This window comes from Xenopus tropicalis, chromosome 3 (genome assembly GCF_000004195.4).
Source record: "Xenopus tropicalis strain Nigerian chromosome 3, UCB_Xtro_10.0, whole genome shotgun sequence".
Lineage (NCBI taxonomy): Eukaryota > Metazoa > Chordata > Amphibia > Anura > Pipidae > Xenopus > Xenopus tropicalis.
The window spans coordinates 144,218,935-144,236,614 of NC_030679.2; the positions used below are offsets into that span (position 1 = coordinate 144,218,935).

At 47.3% G+C, this 17,680-nt stretch overlaps 1 protein-coding gene and 12 non-coding genes across 13 annotated transcripts in view; 8 read left to right on the top strand and 5 right to left on the bottom strand.

Annotated features, from left to right (window-relative positions):
* The window catches only part of mcm7 (minichromosome maintenance complex component 7), a 15,341-nt gene extending 7,579 nt beyond the window's left edge, over nucleotides 1-7,762 (top strand). Inside the window, 6 exon segments of the mRNA NM_213712.1 lie at nucleotides 939-1,150; nucleotides 1,244-1,425; nucleotides 1,516-1,599; nucleotides 4,095-4,263; nucleotides 6,580-6,689; nucleotides 7,280-7,762. Coding sequence (NP_998877.1) covers nucleotides 939-1,150; nucleotides 1,244-1,425; nucleotides 1,516-1,599; nucleotides 4,095-4,263; nucleotides 6,580-6,689; nucleotides 7,280-7,487 — 965 coding nt within the window. The 3' untranslated portion in view covers nucleotides 7,488-7,762.
* Nucleotides 4,370-4,442, top strand: mir93a (microRNA mir-93a). The gene has a single exon (NR_049644.1). It is a non-coding gene; the product is annotated as a microRNA mir-93a (primary transcript).
* mir25-1 (microRNA mir-25-1) lies at nucleotides 4,494-4,575 on the top strand. The gene has a single exon (NR_049658.1). It is a non-coding gene; the product is annotated as a microRNA mir-25-1 (primary transcript).
* Nucleotides 7,763-9,928: 2,166 nt separating the features above from the next.
* trnai-aau lies at nucleotides 9,929-10,002 on the top strand. The gene has a single exon. It is a non-coding gene; the product is annotated as a tRNA-Ile (tRNA).
* Nucleotides 10,003-10,255: 253 nt separating this feature from the next.
* trnai-aau lies at nucleotides 10,256-10,329 on the top strand. Its single transcript has one exon. It is a non-coding gene; the product is annotated as a tRNA-Ile (tRNA).
* Nucleotides 10,330-11,374: 1,045 nt separating this feature from the next.
* On the bottom strand, nucleotides 11,375-11,448 carry trnai-aau. Its single transcript has one exon. It is a non-coding gene; the product is annotated as a tRNA-Ile (tRNA).
* A 785-nt stretch (nucleotides 11,449-12,233) lies between these two features.
* Nucleotides 12,234-12,307, top strand: trnai-aau. The gene has a single exon. It is a non-coding gene; the product is annotated as a tRNA-Ile (tRNA).
* Nucleotides 12,308-12,925: 618 nt separating this feature from the next.
* trnas-gcu lies at nucleotides 12,926-13,007 on the top strand. Its single transcript has one exon. It is a non-coding gene; the product is annotated as a tRNA-Ser (tRNA).
* Nucleotides 13,008-13,269: 262 nt separating this feature from the next.
* trnas-gcu lies at nucleotides 13,270-13,351 on the top strand. Its single transcript has one exon. It is a non-coding gene; the product is annotated as a tRNA-Ser (tRNA).
* A 355-nt stretch (nucleotides 13,352-13,706) lies between these two features.
* trnai-aau lies at nucleotides 13,707-13,780 on the bottom strand. Its single transcript has one exon. It is a non-coding gene; the product is annotated as a tRNA-Ile (tRNA).
* Nucleotides 13,781-15,260: 1,480 nt separating this feature from the next.
* On the bottom strand, nucleotides 15,261-15,334 carry trnai-aau. The gene has a single exon. It is a non-coding gene; the product is annotated as a tRNA-Ile (tRNA).
* Nucleotides 15,335-16,130: 796 nt separating this feature from the next.
* trnai-aau lies at nucleotides 16,131-16,204 on the bottom strand. Its single transcript has one exon. It is a non-coding gene; the product is annotated as a tRNA-Ile (tRNA).
* Nucleotides 16,205-17,426: 1,222 nt separating this feature from the next.
* Nucleotides 17,427-17,500, bottom strand: trnai-aau. The gene has a single exon. It is a non-coding gene; the product is annotated as a tRNA-Ile (tRNA).
* Between the last annotated feature and the right edge of the window lie 180 nt (nucleotides 17,501-17,680).

Below are 17,680 nucleotides of genomic sequence, written 5' to 3' on the forward strand. Positions count from 1 at the left end.
CTGTAACAAAGACATAGTTACATAGGGTTGAAAAAAGACCAGAGTCCATCAAGTTCAACCCTTCCAAGTAAACCCAGCACACACAACCTATACTTGCCTATCTATCCACTCACATACAGACCCATACTGACCTATCTATATACTCACATACAGACCCACACTGACCTATCTATCCACTCACATACAGACCCACACTGACCTATCTATCCACTCACATACAGACCCACACTGACCTATCCACTCCCATACAGACCCACACTGACCTATCCACTCCCATACAGACCCACACTGACCTATCCACTCCCATACAGACCCACACTGACCTATCTATCCACTCACATACAGACCCACACTGACCTATCTATCCACTCACATACAGACCCACACTGACCTATCTATCCACTCACATACAGACCCACACTGACCTATCCACTCACTTACAGACCCACACTGACCTATCCACTCACATACAGACCCACACTGACCTATCTATATACTCACATACAGACCCACACTGACCTATCTATATACTCACATACAGACCCACACTGACCTATCCACTCACATACAGACCCATACTGACCTATCCACTCACATACAGACCCACACTGACCTATCTATCCACTCACATGCATAAACTATATATACAAACATTAATACTAAGACTATTGACCAACTTGTCTAGTGGAAAGCTGAAGACTTTCTATAATTACACAGATGTCTCAACTGCCACAAAAGGGTAAGCTACTGTTTATATGAGACCAGCAGAGCTTAAAGGGGACCTGTCACCCTAAGTAATAATAATTCAAAATCCTTTTTCTATCATCTGAGTGATATCTGGGAAGTGCTAAAGAGAGAGTTAATTGTAATTAAGCTGAGCTGTCGGTCATATATTGCCTGCCTCGCCTCTACAAATCGCCCTGCTTTGACTTCATCAGGTCAGTACACAACAGGTCGCGGCTCCTCCGGGGTGGGTCTCACCGCAGCGGTAATGAAAGACCCAGTGACTGGCGAGATGACACTGGAAGGCGGAGCTTTGGTACTGGCGGATCAGGGGGTTTGCTGCATTGATGAGTTTGATAAGATGATGGACACGGACAGAACAGCCATTCATGAAGTCATGGAGCAGCAGACTATCTCCATAGCCAAGGTCGGTGGATAGTTAAAACTGACTGCCATTTTGTCTTGACTAAAGTTCCCACACATTATAGCATTAAAATACATATCTTTAATCCCCCCCCAGGCTGGCATAATGACCACTCTAAATGCTCGCTGCTCTATTCTTGCTGCTGCTAACCCTGCCTACGGGAGGTACAACCCAAAGAAGACAGTGGAGCAGAATATCCAGCTCCCTGCTGCCTTACTGTCCCGATTCGACCTACTCTGGCTGATCCAAGACAAGCCGGACAGGGACAACGATCTCAGGTGAGGGCTCGTAAAAGTAACATGAGAACATTTAACTTTTCCTTTAAAGGGTATCTGTTGGATTAACTCCTTTATTCTTTATCCCCTTAGACTGGCGCAGCACATTACATACGTCCATCAGCACAGCAAGCAGCCGCCATCACAGTTTCAGCCTCTGGATATGAAACTTATGCGGTTAGTACGACTTGTATGTACAGTAACGGTAATATAAACTATAGTAGGGTTTCTGTAGCAAACACCCCAGCTGTACCAGTGCAGGAATGGCTGCCCCCGGGGCTACACAGCGGGGTATTTATATAAACTATAGTAGGGTTTCTGTAGCAAACACCCCAGCTGTACCAGTGCAGGAATGGCTGCCCCCGGGGCTACACAGCGGGGTATTTATATAAACTATAGTAGGGTTTCTGTAGCAAACACCCCAGCTGTACCAGTGCAGGAATGGCTGCCCCCGGGGCTACACAGCGGGGTATTTATATAAACTATAGTAGGGTTTCTGTAGCAAACACCCCAGCTGTACCAGTGCAGGAATGGCTGCCCCCGGGGCTACACAGCGGGGTATTTATATAAACTATAGTAGGGTTTCTGTAGCAAACACCCCAGCTGTACCAGTGCAGGAATGGCTGCCCCCGGGGCTACACAGCGGGGTATTTATATAAACTATAGTAGGGTTTCTGTAGCAAACACCCCAGCTGTACCAGTGCAGGAATGGCTGCCCCCGGGGCTACACAGCGGGGTATTTATATAAACTATAGTAGGGTTTCTGTAGCAAACACCCCAGCTGTACCGGTGCAGGAATGGCTGCCCCCGGGGCTACACAGCGGGGTATTTATATAAACTATATAGTGCTGGGCGGTATACCGGTAAAAACCGATCACCGGTGTTTTTTTTTTAAACCGATATGTATTTTCTACATACCCCCATACCGGTGTGCTTGAATACTTCCGGGTGCGCACGTGACGTCAGCGCGCACACTCTACAAAAGCGCCGTCGCATTCAGAGTCGGATACCAATGTGAGCTGTCGGGGGTGGGGGTGCCTGGCAAGTAATTATATTTTATGTGAAGGGGATGGGGGGGTGTTATTTATGTGAAGGGGATGGGTTGTGTTTGGGGGGGTTGTGATGGGGTGGGGTGGGGGGTTATATTTATGTGAAGGGGATGGGGGGCTGTTTGGGGTGGGGTGGGGGTGTGCGGATGGGGGGTGGGGGGGGTGTGTGCGGATGGGGGGTGTTTGGGGTGGGTTGGGGGGAGTGTGCGGATGGGGGGGTGTTTGGGGTGGGGTTGGGGGGTGTGTGCGGGTGGGGGGGTGCGTGCGGATGGGGGGGTGTTTGGGGTGGGGGGGTGCGTGCGGATGGGGGGGCGTTTGGGGTGGGGTGGGGACGTGCGGGGGGGTGGGGGGGCTGCGTGCGGATGGGGGGTGTTTGGGGTGGTGGGGGGGGTGTTTGGGGTGGTGGGGGGGTGCGGGTGGCGGGTGTTTGGGGTGGTCACCTAATCATGCATGGGGAAAAAAAAATACCGTCAAATACCGTGATACCGATATAATTTTGAAAAATACCGTGATATAAATTTTTGGTCATACCGCCCAGCACTAAAACTATAGTAGGGTTTCTGTAGCAAACACCCCAGCTGTACCGGTGCAGGAATGGCTGCCCCCGGGGCTACACAGCGGGGTATTTATATAAACTATAGTAGGGTTTCTGTAGCAAACACCCCAGCTGTACCAGTGCAGGAATGGCTGCCCCCGGGGCTACACAGCGGGGTATTTATATAAACTATAGTAGGGTTTCTGTAGCAACCACCCCAGCTGTACCAGTGCAGGAACGGCTGCCCCCGGGGCTACACAGCGGGGTATTTATATAAACTATAGTAGGGTTTCTGTAGCAAACACCCCAGCTATACCAGTGCAGGAATGGCTGCCCCCGGGGGTACACAGCGGGGTATTTATATAAACTATAGTAGGGTTTCTGTAGCAAACACCCCAGTTGTACGAGTGCAGGAATGGCTGCCCCCGGGGCTACACAGCGGGGTATTTATATAAACTATAGTAGGGTTTCTGTAGCAAACACCCCAGCTGTACCAGTGCAGGAATGGCTGCCCCCGGGGCTACACAGCGGGGTATTTATATAAACTATAGTAGGGTTTCTGTAGCAAACACCCCAGCTGTACCAGTGCAGGAATGGCTGCCCCCGGGGCTACACAGCGGGGTATTTATATAAACTATAGTAGGGTTTCTGTAGCAAACACCCCAGCTGTACCAGTGCAGGAATGGCTGCCCCCGGGGCTACACAGCGGGGTATTTATATAAACTATAGTAGGGTTTCTGTAGCAAACACCCCAGCTGTACCAGTGCAGGAACGGCTGCCCCCGGGGCTACACAGCGGGGTATTTATATAAACTATAGTAGGGTTTCTGTAGCAAACACCCCAGCTGTACCAGTGCAGGAATGGCTGCCCCCGGGGCTACACAGCGGGGTATTTATATAAACTATAGTAGGGTTTCTGTAGCAAACACCCCAGCTGTACCGGTGCAGGGCAGCAGTTCATTATTTGAATTACTTTATAACACTTTCATTACTTGGTGTTACTGTTCCAATAAGAATAAGTACTGTATTATAACGTATTGCTGTGTAATTTCACCCAGTAGCCTTAACTACCCAATATCCATTCTCTAGACGTTACATTACTATGTGCAAGCGCAAGCAGCCTGCAATCCCAGAATCCCTTGCAGACTATCTGACGGCTGCCTATGTGGAAATGAGAAAAGAAGCCCGAACCAACAAAGACATGACTTTCACTTCTGCCCGAACCCTGCTGTCTATTCTGAGATTGTCTACAGCCTTGGTAAGCGTCTTAGCCGGCAGATAGACTCCTGCTTTGTCTTTGGTCATGGGGGGGGGGGGGGGGGGAAATGGCTGATGTTCGTTTGTCCATTCCATCAGATTGTCCTATGGGCTTCAAAGTGCTGTTCGTGCAGGTAGCTTAATAACAGACCTACTGCATGGGCGGCACTTCCCAAGCCCATTGTGACCCTACACGTCGGACCCATTTTTGGCTTTTCAGGCTGCAGAACAGCTGGTGTTGACAGGCAGAGACAGGAGCAACTGCTGGTGTGCCTTGGTAGCATTGCACTTGTCTCGGTCTGACAGTGTCGGCAAAACCCTCCAATGTCTTTCTGCTTCAGGTTCTCCCTGCAGGTTACTGGTAAGATTCATTCAGTCTGAGTGAAGGGGCGGTGCCTATATGTTGGACCTATTAAGGGCCAAAACCCACTGCAATAAGTAGGGGCCACAGAAGACCTTGTCCTGTGTATCATAGAGTTTGTTCACCATCGGTTTTGGGATTTGGCCTTTTTTAACAGGATTCAGCCCTGGCCGAACTGAATCTGAATTCTTTAAAGGGGAAGGAAAGGTAAAAACTAAGTGTAACCCTATCCTCACCACTTCTGGCACTTTTGACAGTGTTACACTCCACGTGTGGCGCTTACCTGATGGCACGGGACAAACCTGAATCACTCCGCAGTGGTATTGGGAGAGACTGGGTACCTGGTACTTATTAGCGCAGTGCCTCCACCTAGTGGTTTCTGGGAGTGCACCTACGGGTGGCCCCACTAGGAACAATAATAATGCACACACAGTACTTGATAAACGAAATAACTTATCTGAAATAAAGGGGAAACTAATACATATAACACTCCTATCAAAGTGGCAATAAGGGCCTTACTAACTAGCTTTGCCAGCGCAAGCTGTCTCACTAACTATGTACAGTCCTTTAGCTCAGTCCAAAGGAAAGTTTATATACTTTAATCTTCAAGCGCTCCTTTATTAGTTTCACTTTAACTATACTCACTCCAGGGATCTCTTTGGGCGATTCACACAGAATCTTCAGGCGAGTCCAGCACTCACAGCCATGCAGTGCGACTACTAGCCCCTTTAGGTACTCAGATGGGATTCCCCTGCAGGTGTTTGTTCCTCCAGTCAGGACTCCTCACAGGATCTGTCTCTCCAGGTACAGGGTCTGCCTTCCCTGTACCAGCCTGTTCCAAAGGCCAGCTTCTCCTTGTGCAGCTCCTCTCTCTGAGCCCACGTGCAGCTTCTGGAGTTCTGGGACTTTCTGTCTCCTCCCTCTGGCTTCCTCTCCCAGGCTGCTTTGCAACTTCCGGCAGCCCTGAGCTTGCTGTTCACCTTGTTGCTAGGCAGCAGCTCACAGCACAAAGTCTCAGTGCCAGCTCCCCTACAGGGAACAGCAGCAGGAGGGGGGTAAGTGCAGGGACCCAGCACTACCTCCCTACATAAGCTTTATCAAAAAGGTCTATAAATACAGCCATAAGCACTCACAGAAACGCTGCACTGAGTCCTCTATCAAAAGAAACAGGATTTGTCTGTTTTCCTGTGCCAGAGACATGCAGCTCTCCTCTCCTGCTCCCCCCTTCCTCAAGAATGCTAAGAACTCACTCCACTTCCCCTTAGGAATGTGGATCTGAGCCAATCAGCAGGAAGCTGACTTATAGTGGCATGATAAATATCACTGGGGATGTTGCATGTAGCAACCAATCAGAGCTTTGCTTTTGATTTCTAACTTGTAGGTGACCGTTTAAATCTAATTGCTTATTGGTTGCTATAAGCAACATCACCGGTGATATTTATCTCCAATCTTGGTAAACACGCCCCATAGTCTTACAAACTGAGCATGTACACCGGTCTGGGTGCCGGAGCGATGCATTATGGGAACTTTCTTTACACAGCTCAGCATTTTCTCCTTCCTGTTTGGTTTCCGATCATCTGAACGGGAGAAATATGGGGAGACTTAAGGGCACTATTGAGAGAACTGAAGGTATGCCTGCAGCTTGGGATTAACTCTTTACTAGCCTTTCCTTCTCCTTTCAAATCATGTGACTTTGCATCGCATAAACACGGAAGTTGAAAAACTTCTGTGCGTGGTTCTTTCAACCTTTACCTTCATTTGCAAATTCACGTTCGGTATTCAGCTGAATCTTTCACAAAGATAAGGGGGTTCGGCCACATCCCAAAATGGTGGATTTGGTGCATCTCTATGGTAAACGTGTGTTTAAAGCATTTTAGCCGTTACTGAGGATAACTACTCCGTATCTGCCTACCTATGGCTATACCCGTTGTTATAATTGATGCTCCGCCCCCCCAGGCTCGTCTGCGTCTGGAAGATGTCGTGGAGAAAGAGGATGTAAACGAGGCCATGAGGTTGACTGAAATGTCTAAGGACTCGTTGCTTGGCGACAAGGGGCAAACGTCAAGGTAATTTTTTTTTTTTTTTCCAACCATACTGATCATTTCTGCCCATACACCTTAAGATCCACTCGCTTGGCGAGCGGACCTTCTCCCGATATCCCCCACCTACGGGTGGGCGATATCGGGGGAATTTAGGCTAATTCAATCCTTTGGCCCTGGGGCCAAACAATAGAATTATAACAACGGGTATAGGTAAAGTCGTTCCGGGGACCGAATTAACGACCCGATCTGACTAGATTTTCTAACCTGCCCGATAGAGATCTGCCCGATTTCAGGCCAGATATCGGTCGGGCAGGCCCGTTGGTAGTGCCCATACACGGGCCAATTAGCTGCCGGATCGGCCTAAGGGACCCATATCGGCAGCTAGAATCGGCCCGTGTATGGGGACCTTAAGTCGTCTGTGTAAGTTTACAATACAGCCCTATGTATTGTAGGCAGCTGTGTTTTTAGATTGTAAGCTCTGTTGAGCAGGGCCCTCCTTGTATCATTAAATGTTACATATAATCAGTGTATGCAACGCTGTAGTATATATTGGGTCTTTGTTAATGTTTGATCAGTAACTGATGGAGCCGTATATTTTCTAATTGACTGTTTAGGACGCAACGCCCGGCCGACGTGATCTTCTCCACTATCCGAGAGATGGTCCCGGAGAAAGGCGCCCGCAGCGTCAAATACTCGGAGGCGGAGCAGCGCGCCGTGTCTAAAGGCTTCACCCCCGCCCAGTTCGAGGCGGCTCTGGAGGAGTACGAGGAGCTGAACGTCTGGCTGGTTAATCAGGCCCGCACCAAGATCACATTTGTGTAATGGCGGAAGCCTGGGTGGGCGGGATGTTACATGTATCTGCCCCCCTCTATCATCTGCAGGGCTGCAACTGTGCTCATTTGTTTTATTAATGCCAAAAGAATTGGATGTGAGTGGTATTGGCAGGTGTGTTTAATATCCGACACGGACTGGTCACCGTAATCCCTTCTGCCTCAACGTGAACCCCGGATCTTCCGGATAAGGAGACTGATTTCTCTGTAAATAGTTATACCATGTGGTCTCTGAAGAACCTTCAATAAAGATTTTTTAGTAGAAAACTTGGGCGGTGGTTTTTGTTTTAAAGCTGTAAGAGCTTCAGTCGAGGGGGGTGGGGGAGTACTGGCAGGAATGGCGGGTCCTACTTATTATGTAACAACCTATTACAACTGGTATATTCCATACAGTGTCGGTAAGTAGTGTCCGTTCTGACAACTATCCCCCCAGAATGAATACGTAACCAACAGACAGTTTATATTATGTTTAGTGGCCTATTATAGAATCTCCCCAAACTGGAATATATATCGGTAAATATTGCCCTTTTACATCCTTTCCCTTGAGCCGCCATTTTGTGCTGGACTGTGTGATCACCTGACAGTGTCATTGGCTGATGGGGCCTAGCATGTATGTGTGCCTTGGCTTGATTGTGTGCACTGTGAATCCTATGATCCCAGGGGGCGGCCTATTTAGGATTAGCCAAAGGATTGTAGGGGCAGAGATGCCGGCGCTGGTTACTCCTAACAGGAGCACTGGCCCAAGGAAAAGCTTAGCTTTACATAGTAAGTTGGGTTGAAAAAACACAAGTCCATCACGTTCAACCCTAATGCCTATATGTAACCTGCCTAACTGCCAGTTGATTCCGAGGAAGGCAAAAACCCCATCTGAAGCCTCTAATTTGCCCCAGAGGGAAAAAATTCCTTCCTGACTCCAAGATGGCAATCAGACCAGTCCACAATGGGACTGGCAAAGCGCAGCACCCGAGGGCTAAGCTTTCTATTCCAGGCCGTACCACCCCCTAAAATTAGGCTGACCCCCAGAAAACCCTGAATATGAGCGGCTCCTACATGAACTTTCCAGCAGGGGAATGACTGGTTATTATAGAGTCCCATTGGCTGTTTGTATTGATCTATTTACTGAGTGATATGAGCGGCTCCTACATGAACTTTCCAGCAGGGGAATGACTGGTTATTATAGAGTCACATCGGCTGTTTGTATTGGGATCTATTTACTGAATGATATGAGCGGCTCCTACATGAACTTTCCAGCAGGGGAATGACTGGTTATTATAGAGTCACATCGGCTGTTTGTATTGGGATCTATTTACTGAATGATATGAGCGGCTCCTACATGAACTTTCCAGCAGGGGAATGACTGGTTATTATAGAGTCACATCGGCTGTTTGTATTGGGATCTATTTACTGAATGATATGAGCGGCTCCTACATGAACTTTCCAGCAGGGGAATGACTGGTTATTATAGAGTCACATCGGCTGTTTGTATTGATCTATTTACTGAATGATATGAGCGGCTCCTACATGAACTTTCCAGCAGGGGAATGACTGGTTATTATAGAGTCACATCAGCTGTTTGTATTGGGATCTATTTACTGAATGATATGAGCGGCTCCTACATGAACTTTCCAGCAGGGGAATGACTGGTTATTATAGAGTCACATCGGCTGTTTGTATTGGGATCTATTTACTGACTGATATGAGCGGCTCCTACATGAACTTTCCAGCAGGGGAATGACTGGTTATTATAGAGTCACATCAGCTGTTTGTATTGGGATCTATTTACTGAATGATATGAGCGGCTCCTACATGAACTTTCCAGCAGGGGAATGACTGGTTATCATAGAGTCACATCAGCACTTTTTAGCATTATCGATGCGCCAAATCCACTATTTTAGTATCTGGCCAACCCAGAATCCTTTGTGAAATATTCAGCTGAATATTGAACCAAATCCTAATTTGCATATGCAAATTTTGTTTGTGACAAAAAGTCATGTGCTTTTTAGGGCAGCGACAGACGGGGAGATTAGTCGCCCCATGACAAATCTTTGCCGCGGGCGACTAATCTCCCCGCAACGCCATCCCAACAGCAAGAAAGTAAATCACCGGTGGGATGATGTACGATTTCCAGAAGTCTCCCCAAGTTGCCTTGAGAGGCAACTAGCTATTGGGCCCCACAGCAACATCACTGGACCCCTAAGACTAGTGTAGTTTATGTGACTTGTGCTAAAACTTATGTAACTTCCATATCAAGCAATGACAGCACAGAGCCGGGGTGGAAGCGGTTAAACTTAGGTGAACTTCCCCTTTAAATAGCTTTGCTAGGCTTTTTCCTGTGTGTGTGTGCGCAGTGCTTGAGCTGTTTGTGCTCTTCTAGGGGGGTGGGGCCACTGGATGTCCTGTAGTCTGTGATTCTTCAGGAGTAAGTCCGCAGCTGGCCGGTTAGCTCAGTTGGTTAGAGCGTGGTGCTAATAACGCCAAGGTCGCGGGTTCGATCCCCGTACGGGCCACATTTTCTTTTTTTTTTCCCCATTTCTGCTTTTATTCACTTAGTTTGAGCAATAACTCCTTACAGATATTTCTTTCTTGGAGGCTGATGTGTTTGCAGTTATTTGTAGGTGTGGCTTGTGTGCCCCAGGGCGGGGCTAGTCCCGTCTCTAAAGAATCCCATGTTTATGTTCCAAGCTTGATCTGCTTATTCAATACATGAATTGTTTCTATGGGAAAAAAGGAAGTTTGTAACAGAATTTTTGGAATACAGCTGGCCGGTTAGCTCAGTTGGTTAGAGCGTGGTGCTAATAACGCCAAGGTCGCGGGTTCGATCCCCGTACGGGCCACTTAAGTCTTTTTGCTTTTTTTTCTTTATTAACTTCCTACCTTAATATTATTCTGTTTTAACATGATCATCTCTTTTTAAATCCCCTCAGATGTGGGGTGGGGGGGGGGGGAAGGGGGGCATTACACTAAAGGGAAAAAAAATCACTTTTTTTATTTACTTGTCTTTATCCTTATGATATATTACTCACGCCATCCCACCTTCTTGTGGCACCCATTGCATCCCATAGCACAGGAGGTGGGGGCACTTTATGTAACTGACTGCTGTTAGTGGGTGAAGGATGCACCCCTTGGTCCTGGGCCCCTAAAATAAGTTCCCCGTGCATGAACCTGTCCCATCCCAGTCATTCTCCTTTATGCCAAAGCCCTGCCCATAATCCAACCAAACCATTTGCCCCCCCTCTGCCATTGGGCCCCTGTCTGCAGCACCTCCTGTACCCCATAAAGGTGGCCCTGATTAGCAGCTCCTTCAATTCCTGCAGATCAGATGGTTCAATCCAAAGGCCAATAGTTCAGATACCGTGAAGGTGTGTGAGTAGCGCAGGAATACTGGCAGTTAGTGGGGTGCTTGCTGTATATTGGCACCTAAGGGTGGCACTGCTGCATTAGTTATTGCTCAGTATTACACTTTGTATCACTATAACAGTGTCTGTGTTTTGCCACTAGGTGGCGTATGGAGAGAGAACGTTCTTCTTGCATCTGCATTTGATTGGCAGATGACTTAACCCTGTAGATGCCAGTAAGCCCATGAAAAACGGGCATTAAGGTGGCCAGAAACAGGCTGCCAATATCGCTCCTTTTGACCGATTCGGCCCTAGGGGCAAACGATTGATATCGGCCACCCGTAGGTGCGTATATTGGGAGAAGGTGCTCTGGCCAACTAAGTGAATCTTACAGTGTATGGCCACTTTTACTCCTGCCCGTGCACTTACACACCGCAGCCCATACATACTGTAAAATACCGGTTATGGGGGCGCCCGTGTGTAATGAGCTGCCGACAGGTAAGTGTAAAGTGCTTGTGGGACATTCTGTAATGAAAAGAACACGTGGCCCGTACGGGGATCGAACCCGCGACCTTGGCGTTATTAGCACCACGCTCTAACCAACTGAGCTAACCGGCCAGCTGTAAAGAACAATTGTGAGTTGCTTTTTTTTTTTTATAAGATAATTATAAAAAAAATTATTTATTTATTTAATTTATATGGGCACAGAACCCCTCAGTGACTGCTAATATCCTTATCATTTACAGTAGGGGGTACATTATCCCTTATAATACATGAGTGATACTCAGAGTTCCCTGTATAACTCAGCCTGCAGCCTTGTGCCTTTATATGGGCACAGAACCCCTCAGTGACTGCTAATATCCTTATCATTTACAGTAGGGGGTACATTATCCCTTATAATACATGAGTGATACTCAGAGTTCCCTGTATAACTCAGCCTGCAGCCTTGTGCCTTTATATGGGGGGCACAGAACCCCTCAGTGACTGCTAATATCCTTATCATTTACAGTAGGGGGTACATTATCCCTTATAATACATGAGTGATACTCAGAGTTCCCTGTATAACTCAGCCTGCAGCCTTGTGCCTTTATATGGGGGGCACAGAGCCCCTCAGTGACTGCTAATATCCTTATCATTTACAGTAGGGGGTACATTATCCCTTATAATACATGAGTGATACTCAGAGTTCCCTGTATAACTCAGCCTGCAGCCTTGTGCCTTTATATGGGCACAGAACCCCTCAGTGACAGCTAATATCCTTATTATTTACAGTTGGGGGTAGGGTGCACTACTTCAGCCTGTATATTTAATACATGTTATCAGATGCAATAGGGCAGTTGCTGTACATTGTTTTAATTACCTTAAAAAAAAAAAAAAACAACTCACAATTGTTCTTTACAGCTGGCCGGTTAGCTCAGTTGGTTAGAGCGTGGTGCTAATAACGCCAAGGTCGCGGGTTCGATCCCCGTACGGGCCAAGTGTTCTTTTCATTACAGAATGTCCCACAAGCACTTTACACTTACCTGTCGGCAGCTCATTACACACGGGCGCCCCCATAACCGGTATTTTACAATATGGATAGGCTGCGGTGCAAATAAAACCTGCCAAATCAGGATCAGGCCAGATGTTGGTTGGGGAGGCCCATACACGGGCACATAAGCTACTGAATGGCTCTAAAGGACCGATATTGGCAGCCGTATCTGGGCACCTTAAAAGAGTCACTCGACCCAAGATTTCCAGATATTGGATAGACCAGTGATCCCCAACCAGTGGCTCAGGGGCAACATGTTGCTCCCCAACCCCTTGGATGTTGCTCTCAGTGCCCCCAAACCAGGGAGTTATTTTTGAATCTCTGACTTGGGGGCAAGTTTTGGTTGAATAAAAACAAGATTTCCTACCAAATAAAGCCCCTGTAAGCTGATAGGGTGCATAGAGGCCACTAATAGCCAATCACAGCCCTTATTTGGCTCCTCCATGAACTTTTATGGTGCTTGTGTTGCTCTCCAAGTCTTTTTATATTTGACTGTGGCTCATGAGAAATAAAGGTTGGGGATCCCTGGGATAGACAATGACATCAACCCAACATAGACCATAAGACGAGGTGGCCGAGTGGTTAAGGCGATGGACTGCTAATCCATTGTGCTCTGCACGCGTGGGTTCGAATCCCATCCTCGTCGGCTGGTTTTAAATTATTGTGCGTTGATGGAGTGATGTACCACCGACTGTATGTGAATGGTGCCTAAGCTCAAAGCACAACAGTGGTGAAAGTGCAGTGCAATCTATTCTGGATCCTACCTTCACTATGGCCATTGCAAAGCTGAGCCTAGAGGTACTTTTGCCGGTTGTCCCTACCCAAGCTCACCAAATCTCCCCCCCCCACACTTGCCACCCCTCTTCTACCTGCCACTAGTTCCATCCATAGATACAACAAAGTCAGTAGACGAGGTGGCCGAGTGGTTAAGGCGATGGACTGCTAATCCATTGTGCTCTGCACGCGTGGGTTCGAATCCCATCCTCGTCGGCAAAGTTTTAACGCAACCCGATTGCAAAAATGGCCAATCAATGGAAGCTGATACAACGATGTAGCTCCAGTTACAATACATAACTATATTGGACTTCTCTGTAGAGTTCTCAGCTCAAAGCCTGGAGGACAAACTAGAATAAAATCTGCTCTTGGAACTATAACCAGAAGTAGGGGGGTTCTTGGTCTTTTTGGTGGGAAGGCGTGAAGCATCATTTAGTGTTTCAGAGGTGTGAATGATACATTTTGATGGTGGCTGCAGAGGTTTCTGAGCTGCCATGTAGTAATGATCTATTATTTAATAATCAGTCCTGTAGCATTAGCTTATGAGATGTTTCCTGTACAAAAATATACATGGCCCGTACGGGGATCGAACCCGCGACCTTGGCGTTATTAGCACCACGCTCTAACCAACTGAGCTAACCGGCCAGCTGATGTCCAGCAATGGTGACATCCTTACTTTCGCATATAAAGCAATAACTATTAATCACAAAATGACTGACAAAGATAAAAAAAAAAAAACTTCCTGTAGAAGGAAAAAGTGCTAATGGGTTATTTTTGCTAATGTTTAACCTTTTAGCCTCTCTTATTTCACGCCCCCTCGTGGAGGGGGAAAAAAAAAAAGTCCTCTGTCTGAAAAACTGCTTGGTGGAGGAAATGCAAGCAAGTAGGCAAGCAGGCATGCAAGGGCCACACAGCTCCTTGGTGGAGGAAATGCGAGCAAGTAGGCAAGCAGGCATGCAAGGGCCACACAGCTCCTTGGTGGAGGAAATGCGAGCAAGTAGGCAAGCAGGCATGCAAGGGCCACACAGCTCCTTGGTGGAGGAAATGCAAGCAAGTAGGCAAGCAGGCATGCAAGGGCCACACAGGGGAGAAGTTCTGTAGTGCAGTGGAGATCGCTGTTGTACCTGAACTTGAAGAATACGATGGTGTGTTTCCCATTATTCACTGTGGGGGCCTGCTGGCATCATCAAATGCAGCAAAATATTTGGATTTGGGGGATTCCCACTGTATGCACATCGCTTTACCTTCTGGTGGTGCGACTCCCTCACGTACGGCCATGTCAATCAATATAGTTCATGTAGATGAACGGGCCCAGCATACACACCTCCTCGGTATGGTAGGTCGACGAGATGACCGATATCACAAAAGCCTTGGATATCGGTTGTCTAGTTGCTCGGGTGGGACAAAAGGCGCCCAATCAAAAGCTGTGTTTAGAGCTGAATCATCACATAGGGGTAGAATTCCTATTGTTTCTACCTCCTTATCCGACGATTCAGCCCTGAACGGTGTGTGCGTGGGCTCGCTGTGAAGCAGCTCACATTCCCATAATACCTCGTCTCAGCAATGGTGAGGCATCGGCAGATAGTCATGTGTGGGACCAGTTGGGCCGACCCGAACCCACTACCCATCTCTACCTGCCACTGTGTAAACTACGTGATATCACAAACTGGATGGAATGTCACTCTGGAAGGCAGATCAACCAGGCTACCCCTTGGGGGTATTGCTGGGCAAAGTCCCCCAGATTACAGACTGCACTTCACACAGGATCCAGGCAGAGTACTAACTATATTAGACTTCTCTGTAGAGTTCTCAGCTCAAAGCCTGAAGGACAAACTAGAATAAAATCTGCTCTTGGAACTATAACCAGATGTACGGGGGGTGCTTCTGGGTCTGAAATAGCAGTGCCGCCCCTGTGGTTAAACCAAGGGGCATGGATTGATGCAAATAGATGAAGTTGCTCGCTGTGTAATGGACGGGTGGGAAGGCGTGAAGCATCATTTAGTGTTTCAGAGGTGTGAATGATACATTTTGATGGTGGCTGCAGTGGTTTCTGAGCTGCCATGTAGTAATGATCTATTATTTATTAATCAGTCCTGTAGCATTAGCTTATGTGCGAAAAGATACTTGGCCCGTACGGGGATCGAACCCGCGACCTTGGCGTTATTAGCACCACGCTCTAACCAACTGAGCTAACCGGCCAGCTGATGTCCAGCAATGGTGACATCCTTAGTTTTGCAAATAAAGCAATAACTATTAATCACAAAATGGCTGACATAAATTCAGTAAAATATAGTGCTGTAAAAAAAAACACTCCACTTCCCATAGAAGGGAAAAGTGCAAATGGGTTATTTTTGCTAATGTTTAACCTTTTAGCCTCTCTTATTTCACGCCCCCTCGTGGAAGGGGAAAAAAAAAGTCCTCTGTCTGGAAAACTGCTCCTTGGTGGAGGAAATGCGAGCAAGTAGGCAAGCAGGCATGCAAGGGCCACACAGCTCCTTGGTGGAGGAAATGCAACTACGCGATATCACAAACTGGATGGAATGTCACTCTGGAAGGCAGATCAACCAGGCTACCCCTTGGGGGTATTGCTGGGCAAAGTCCCCCAGATTACAGACTGCACTTCACACAGGATCCAGGCAGAGTACTAACTATATTAGACTTCTCTGTAGAGTTCTCAGCTCAAAGCCTGAGGGACAAACTAGAATAAAATCTGCTCTTGGAACTATAACTAGATGTAGGGGGGGTGCTTCTGGGTCTGAAATAGCAGTGCCGCCCCTGTGGTTAAACCAGGGGGCATGGATTGATGCAAATAGATGAAGTTGCTCGCTGTGTAATGGATGGGTGGGGTGGGAAGGCGTGAAGCATCATTTAGTGTTTCAGAGGTGTGAATGATACATTTTGATGGTGGCTGCAGTGGTTTCTGAGCTGCCATGTAGTAATGATCTATTATTTATTAATCAGTCCTGTAGCATTAGCTTATGTGCGAAAAGATACTTGGCCCGTACGGGGATCGAACCCGCGACCTTGGCGTTATTAGCACCACGCTCTAACCAACTGAGCTAACCGGCCAGCTGATGTCCAGCAATGGTGACATCCTTAGTTTTGCAAATAAAGCAATAACTATTAATCACAAAACGGCTGACATAAATTCAGTAAAATATAGTGCCGTAAAAAAAACACTCCACTTCCTGTAGAAGGGAAAAGTGCTAATGGTTTATTTTTGCTGATGTTTAACCTATTAGCCTCTCTTATTTAACGCCCCCTTGTGGAGGGGGAAAAAAAAAAAAAAGTCCTCTGTCTGAAAAACTGCTCCTTGGTGTAGGAAATGCAAGCAAGTGGGCAAGCAGGCATGCAAGGGCCACACAGGAGAGAAGCTCTGTAGTGCAGTGGAGATCACTGTTGTAGCTGAACTTGAAAGGAAGTAGCAGGACTGTGATAAGAAAACTATGAAGTCTGACCCTGTGTGGTCACCATGGTATAAGCTGACAACACCATTTTAAATGAATTGCCAGACTCTTCCTGTCAGTCAAGCACTTAAGTTCCACCTTACAAGCCCTGACTGACATACCCCAAGGGACCATAAGAGCACGTCGGAATACAGGGGTCAGGCGTTACACACCTCCCTTTCTCGGATAAAGCTGGCCCATTATTGGTGCGGGTGTAGTAAGTCGACGAGATGACCAATATCACAAAAGCCTTGGATATCGGTCGTCTAGTCGCTCGGGTGGGACAAAAGGCGCCCAATCAAAAGCTGCGTTTAGAGCTGAATCGTGATATAGGGGTAGAATTCCTATTGTTTCTACCTCCTTATCCGACGATTCACCCCTGAACATTGTGTGCATGGGCTCGCTGTAGAGCAGCTCCCATTCCCATCTTCTAATACCTCGTCTCAGCAATGGTGAGGCATCGGCAGATAGTCATGTGTGGGACCAGTTGGGCCAACCTGAACCCACCTACCTGCCACTGTGTAAACTGCGTGATATCACAAACTGGCTGGAATGTCACTCTGGAAGGCAGATCAACCAGACTACCCTTGGGGGTATTGCTGGGCAAAGTCCCCCAGATTACAGACTGCAGTTAAACAAAGGGGCATGGATTGATGCAAATAGATGAAGTTGCTCGCTGTGTAATGGATGGGTGGGGTGGGAAGGCGTGAAGCATCATTTAATGTTTCAGAGGTGTGAATGATACATTTTGATGGTGGCTGCAGTGGTTTCTGAGCTGCCATGTAGTAATGATCTATTATTTATTAATCAGTCCTGTAGCATTAGCTTATGTGCGAAAAGATACTTGGCCCGTACGGGGATCGAACCCGCGACCTTGGCGTTATTAGCACCACGCTCTAACCAACTGAGCTAACCGGCCAGCTGATGTACAGCAATAGTGACATCCTTAGTTTTGCAAATAAAGCAATAACTATTAATCACAAAATGGCTGACATATTCCGTAAAATATAGTGCCGTAAAAAAAAACACTCCACTTCCTGTAGAAGGGAAAAGTGCTAATGGTTTATTTTTGCTGATGTTTAACTTATTAGCCTCTCTT